This window comes from Chrysochloris asiatica, unplaced genomic scaffold, assembly GCF_000296735.1.
Source record: "Chrysochloris asiatica unplaced genomic scaffold, ChrAsi1.0 scaffold00014, whole genome shotgun sequence".
Classification (NCBI taxonomy): domain Eukaryota; kingdom Metazoa; phylum Chordata; class Mammalia; order Afrosoricida; family Chrysochloridae; genus Chrysochloris; species Chrysochloris asiatica.
Window position 1 is genome coordinate 9,115,361 of NW_006408532.1, and position 7,214 is coordinate 9,122,574.

Below are 7,214 nucleotides of genomic sequence, written 5' to 3' on the forward strand. Positions count from 1 at the left end.
TTATTTGATTGTTCCTGTAGTGCTTTCTTGACTTCTTCCTTATTTTTCTCAACTCCATTGTATTGTGTTTTGATACATTTTATAATTTTTTTCTGAATTCTTTTCTCCAGCATTTCCAAAGCCTGCCCATCTTCCAGTATAGAGTGTCGGTCTACTTCCAGCTCATTTGCATCAGTCACTTTATCTCGTTTCTGGACATGTGCTGATATGGTCATCTGCTTCTATTTTTTGGGCATATTCAGGAGTTATCTGTGGCCTTAATACTTAGATGGGTATGTATTTTGGTATTTCTTATGCTTTCTGAATGCCTCCAGGTAGATGTGATCAGGAGATGGGCTTCCCTTTTCACTCCTCTTCCTGAGAAATTTCAAGATGCCACTATTGATCATTGTAATGTAACTCAGGATTTAATTTTCGGTCTATTTCCTTTTCAATCTCCTGGTCCAACCCAAAAACCCCAATCAAGCCCTTTTCCCAAGGGTAAAACCGTCAAGGCCGGCCGGGGCCAATTGGTTTTAAGTAGAAACTGTCACTTTAAATTTCCAGGCGATCTGTGTGCATACGTAGAAGAACCCTCCAGGGGTAGGGGTGGGGTGTCCACTCACCTCTAGTCACCAGAATGACGATGCGCAGACCAGCGGGAGACCAATGAACAGATACCAAAAAGAAAAAGAATGTTCACACCTTTATCTCCGCAGTTCTGTCAGGCGTCTGTGGTTTCTCTGATCCTTTCCCCACTTGGTGTCACCCAAGATGGCAGCTTTGAGAGCAGCTGAGCATTCTTGAATTAGAAAGCAGTGGATTTCTTGCTTCTGCTAAAAATTCCCCTAGCTGTAAGTCTTCCAACCTTCTAAATATTCTTTCATATGTGGTTCAGAGTTCTGGCACCATCCTCTGAGCCTGCTTGGTCGGGTATTTTGTGTTGTTACTGACCGAGCTCCTCACTGCACTTCCACCAGATCCACCATCTTGTTTGTTCTCACATGAGTAAGTTTTTGTTTTTACAATACGCATATACTATCTGAACAAAGACAATAAAGCCATGAATTGTTTTTCACCACTTGAACTCTGCCACCAGATGTATGTCACTGTTAGCCTTTCAGCGAACATCTCCCCAAACTTTATCCCAGGTCAGTTTGCTTGCCCTTTCCTCTGACTTTGTCCTTTTACTCACAAGATGCCTTCTGGTGGGAACACCATTTTGACCGCCTCCTCTGATACTTTATGGTGTGAAAGTGTTCCCAAGGTGTGGCACTCATAGGAAGTGAGATAAGTGGCCTTTTGGGGTACCTGGCTTCTCAAAGTTGTTTTTTTTTTGTGTGTGAATTATATGATAGTTTACATGGGAGAACATTAGCTTTACATTCATCCTATCATATATCGTTTCATTGCCATGGTTATAATCCCCTCCATGTATCATCAACCAACCAAAGGGTATACCCTTCAAGCCTGCCCCCCCCCACCCCCCCCCTGCACACAGCCCCTCTCCCTCTCTGGGTCTAGAATCCCTGGCTGCCCCATCTCTCCACGTCATCATCTCTGCCTCCATCTCTGGCGTCATTGCTTCTCTGGGTAGGGTCTCACACTCTGCTCTTCTCCCTTGATGGTTCCAGGGACCTCCACTCCTGGACTGCAAAGTCAATCACTCCCCTCCTTTTGCTATAAAATGTCCACCTTTACATTTCCAACCCTCGAAGTCTGTCCTGATAACAATTATTCACCATTGTGCCACAAGGGACCTATCCCCATCTCCTTTCATTAGCCCTGCCCAGACAGAGTGGGTACTACTCAATGGAGATTCTACCTTCCTCCGTATCCTCTGGATCTAGGCTCCCTCTTGAAAGCTTGTAAGCCAGTCACTTCTTGCCTTTGTAGCCCCCCCATGTTGGGTAGCCAATGTCCAAGTTGCCATCCCTGTCTACTCTGTGTGTGGAGGGGGTGGGAATGATTCTTGCTGTAAGGATTTGTTCCCACTTTTGAGCTACTGCATCCATAGGTATAGGTCAAGTTCATCAAATTGTATCAGAGTACTCTTTTTTTCCTCTTCTTTCTTCTTCTCATTGAACTCCTCTCAAAGGTTCATGAGAAAGAGGAGTCTTGCTTGTTCAGAAAAGACCTTGGTCAATATCTGCTTTTTACCTTTCCACTTGCATTTAAACAAGCCTCTCCCCACTGCCACTCCTTTGTTTCCATCTCAGTTTGGAGTGGTCTCCAGGCTGTGGATTTGGCCTTGCAAAAATGTGGCCTCAAACCATCCCTCCAACAGCACTTTCTGCTTCTCTTCTGGATTCATTAATACATTGCAATGGCTACACAGAACTTGGGCAACATACTCACAGTTATGGGGTTTATTAGGGAAGGTAACGGGTTGCAATTCAGGGTCAGAAATGCTCAGGACACAGTTGTTCCAGTCAGCACAGCCTCTCCTCAGCCAGGCCTACATGCAGGCCTCTCTCTGCTCAACCAATATTATAAAGCCCACAGGACACACCACTCCACCTTAAGCCTTAGCCTGAAGACACTTGATCTAGTTCTGTGGATCATCATCCTAGCTTCCCTGTCAAGGGCATGGAGGCACCTCACTCTTCAAGCAATCCTCCTGCCCTAAGTCACTCAGCTTTCCTTGCTTGGTGGACTGAGAAGCCCACCACAAAGGACTGGCTCTTCGTTCTGCTGCTGCACTTCTGCCATTTCTCTGGTGTCACTGCTTTTTGTCCCTGGATCAAGAAGGTTTAATGTGCAGGAATCTCAGGGTCCAAAGGATGAGCTCCTCTCCTAGCTCTTCTTTGATGGTAGTGAGAGTCCCCCCTCCTGCTTCTGAGATAGCTCATTTTAAGCCCAGCAGGATGGTTACATTGGCCAATCCCTCATTAAATTTCTGAGTGTTTACAATCAATTACTCACAAGTAAATTTCATAATCTATCAGCATCTTCCCTGACCACCTCTTCCCCAAAGGTATCTGGAAAAATTGTTTGGTGGGGGTTTACAAAGACAATGGCTAGAAGAGACATTATTCACTATACTGCAGGCTTTCTAAACAAACATTCATGGGGGGTACAGTGGAAGTTAGGAAACATTCATGATTTGGGATACTTGACTGCAGTTCTCTGGATATAGGTAGGACTCTGTGTCTTTCCTGATAGTAATTCTAATAATCACACTTGACACTTATCACATGCTCTCCTTGTGCGAGGTCCCAGGCCAAGCATTTTACCTACTTTATTTCTAGGCATCTTGGAGCAAGCCATTGAGGTGGCTGTTACCATCATTGACCATTTGTCAAACAAGGAGAATGAGATTCCAAGAGGTTAAATACTTGGATCACTGGCTGGTATGGCAGAGCTGGGACTTGAGACTAAAATCTATGTATTGAGCTACTAGCCTACTGTGACTCCCACCAGCAACAGCTGTCGTTAACCCAGGATACCTTGTGTCTTCTCATAGGTGAGCCCAGTCCAGAATGGGGGAATTCAGAGGCCTGTGTCCTCACCTTGACTCAATAGGGGAAGTGACCAAAGAGGACTTGCTATGCAAATCTAAGGTAAAGGGGGCAAAGCGCATGCCAGGGTCCTATTCCTGGGATAGAATGTTTCTAGGCAGTAAAAGAACTGGCTCCCCAACAGTCTCAGCTGTACAAATAGAAAAGCTGGGGTCTGTTTGGGAGGCTCTCTTCCCGAGGCTATGTCCTAATAGCCATTAATTATCATTGAGGCCAGTCCATTAGCACTGGAGTGGTTGTGCAGAGCCTTTCTGACCCAGGGAACAAATCATGCTTTAAGGGTTTGTGGACATTTACTGCATGACCTAAGAAGGGCATAGGGCTGTCTGAGATGAGGCTTTATCGTCCTCACTGTTGACTTTTTTCATTGAACTAAACATTTTTTAATCATTTAAAACTGGTAAAGTTTGTAAGAAGATAAATGGCTATAAGTCCCAGTCCTGTGCCTACCCTCTCCACCTCACTGTCAGGTAACCCCTTCCATTGGCTCCTTTTATATCTTTTCAGAGTTTCCTTATGCAGATATACTTTATTTTCCCCCTTTCTTAAATAAAAAGTAGCATATAATGAACACTGCTTCATAACTTGCTTGATTCACCTAGCAAATATATTTTGGGGCTCTTTTGACATAAGAAGGAGCCCTGGTGGCACTGTCGAATAAACACTGGGCTGCTAACTATGAGGTCGGCGGTTCAAACCCACCAGCCGATCCAGGGACGAAAGACAAGGCTTTCTGCTCCTATAAAGATTCATATCCCAAAAAGCTATGAGTCAGAACTGACTCGATGGCAGTACTCTTGCTTTGGTTTGGCTCGGGGCTCCACATAAGTATATAGAGGCAGAGTTCTTATTATTGCTTTGTCTTTAAAATTGCATCCTATTTCATTGTGTGGGCGTGAGAACTGATCCTCTGTGGATGGATACTTAAGCTGTTTTTCAGCTGCTTCCCAGTACAAGTGTTGCTGCAGTACATAGGAACATCATTTTATATGTATGTTAGTTATATGTGGACTAGACGTGAGGTAGCTGGGTTAAATTCCTAGAGACACTTGGTGTTCTTTCCAAGCACCTTACTGTTGGTTGTTCAGTCTCACTTCACCAGTAGGTATTTGATAGCCTTTGACCTGAGCTGATTTAGTCAAAGGTCAGGGTAAGGAGTCCAGTTCTTCTAAGTACTTGTCACTTCTGTTGAAGCAATTTACTTCTTTTATGGATTGATTGAGGGGGGACAGTGTGGCTTTGGTGCATTTGCCCTGCCTAATAATTGAGTGTCTTTTATAAGTCTATACAAAGGAATAAGTGAAACACACTGAGAGGAAGTTTCCTTCAAAGAAAGCAGGAGTTAGGAGAATATAAGGGCAGGGAGATGACAAGAAAAGAGGAGGCAGGCAGCACACAGGAATATTAGGGCAGAGCAGGTAACTTTCTGAAAGTTTGTTGGTGCTTCTGGAGCAGAATAATCAGGGATGACTTCCAGCAAGATGGCGGACTAGGCAGATGCACTACACAGATCCTTTTCAACAAAAATAAGAGTGACTCTATGGAGCAGACACAGATGAAAATTCTGGAACCCTGAACTTCACAGTAAAGGTTGAAGAAGTGCATTGAATGCTTGCTGGGAAGAGTAGCTGAGCAAGGGACACTGGGAGAGGGAGACTAACTGGTGAATGGCTTCTTCTTCTCGTTCCATTTCCTTGAATTTTATCCTTTCTATTTCCACTTTTATTTTTCCTTCTTTTTTTCTGTTTCTCATATCCCCTTTCTTTACTACTCTCTCTCTTTTCATCTTCTCTCTCCATGATTTTTCTAAATGTTTTTTTAATTTCTTTTATTTTATCTTATTTTTCTATTCTGTAGCTCCATTTTCCTTTCCCTCTATTCTCTTTTAAGTTACTATATTCTTTTTGTCTGGTTTCTGCCTATTTTTATTTCTTTATTAGTTCTTTACATTGTTGGTTTCTTGTTTGTTTTTTCTGTTTTGTTTTCATGTGTGTGTGTGTGTGTTGCGGGGGGGGTTGTTCTCTTTTCCATCCAACAGGAGACAACAACTGTGCTCATACAGCCCAGGCATAACCATATCTTCTGAAGCTCCACCCACTGGGCAGGCACCAATGCCAGCTCCTATACCACCTTATCAATAATAGCCATCAGGCAACACTAGTCGAACCCACCCTAAACTGAGATGCACGAACAGTGAATAGACAATGATGCACATGCTTCCATTCTCATTACCTACAGCAGATGGCGAGAGCCTCAGAACACATCAACATACTATCATCATATTTGCTATCAACAAATATGACAGCACCATAATTCCTGGAGATGAGACAATTTTAGCTCACATGAAAAAAAAAGATAGAGTGGTTTACACAAATTACCAAGATGCAGAGCCAGAAAACATTTTTGAGGAAGAAATGGTAATGGAACAAACCGAAAAAGAATTCAAAAGAATGATATTTAGGTATCTTCAAAGGATTGACAGGAAGATGGAGGAAAACAAGGAGAATATAGAAAAAAAACTTTAGAAAAATTCAGAAAAACACTATAAGAGCAAACAGACAAAATAAATAAAAATTTTGAAACAATATAAACTCTGTAGTTAGAAATCCATAAGATTAATACTAAGATTTCAGAAATTGACAATACACTGAAAGTATAGAGAAGTCTATTCCAGGCAATGGAAGCCCAGATTAGTGAGCTTGAAGATAAATCTCAATACTAGTAAGCTAGAAAAACAATCAGAAAAAAAGAATGGAAAATCTGAAGAAAACCTAAAAGTTATGTGGGACACCATGAAGAGGAACTATTTACTGGTATCAGAATTTCAGAACAGGAAGAGCCAACAAAAAGCACAGAGAAAATTATCAAAGAGTTGATGGAAGAAAATGTCTTTAACATCATGAAAAACAAGAAGATAAGCATACAAGAACGAATCCCAAGCAGGATAGAGTCCCTGCAAAAGCATGAAGACATATCATAATCAAATTTTCTAAAACCAAAGACAAGAACAGCTCATGAAAAACAAAAAGCTACCTACAAGGGTGAACCAATAAGACGAAGTGCTGATTTGTGAGCAGAAACCATGCAGGCCTTTGCAATGGATTGACATATACAAAATTCTGAAAGGAAAAATTGCCATCTAAGAATTATATGCCCAGTTAGACTGTCCCTTAGTTATGATGGGGAAATTAGGACATTTCCAGATAAACAGAAATTAAAGGAATTTGAAATAATCAGACCAACTTTTCAAAATATACTAAAGGGTTTCTTTGCACTGAGAACCAATAACAGCAGACAATAACATGAGATTAATATATATGACGACACACCCAGAACTCAATCTAGATATAGAAGTATTAAAAGTAAAACAGCCCTGTTGTTGTTGTTATATGCCATTGAGTCTCTTCTGACTCACAGCGACCCTGTATAGGGTTTCCAAGAAGCAGCTGGTGAATTTGAACCACCAACCTTACTGTCCAAGACTGAAAATATAGGGAACCAGAGATATCAATTTATAATGAAGTCTACTATACAGAGTCAAAAGAAGGAATAGTGTAGATACAGAATTTCCAGATGGTGAGGAAATAAAGTAGATTTCGAGATAAAACAACTGTTTTAAACTGGGGAAAAAAATTGATAAATTACAGGTTAATCCGAAAGAAAATTAATATATCTGGCCAACTGATTGGAAGAGATCCATATTTGTGCCCATTC

General features: G+C 41.7%; 1 protein-coding gene across 1 annotated transcript in view; it reads left to right on the forward strand.

Annotated features, from left to right (window-relative positions):
• Window positions 1-3,427: 3,427 nt before the first annotated feature.
• Window positions 3,428-7,214, forward strand: part of USP20 (ubiquitin specific peptidase 20) — a 61,438-nt gene continuing 57,651 nt past the window's right edge. The window contains exon 1 of the mRNA XM_006834868.1: window positions 3,428-3,542. Coding sequence (XP_006834931.1) covers window positions 3,462-3,542 — 81 coding nt within the window. The 5' untranslated portion in view covers window positions 3,428-3,461. The remainder of the gene's footprint in view (window positions 3,543-7,214) is intronic.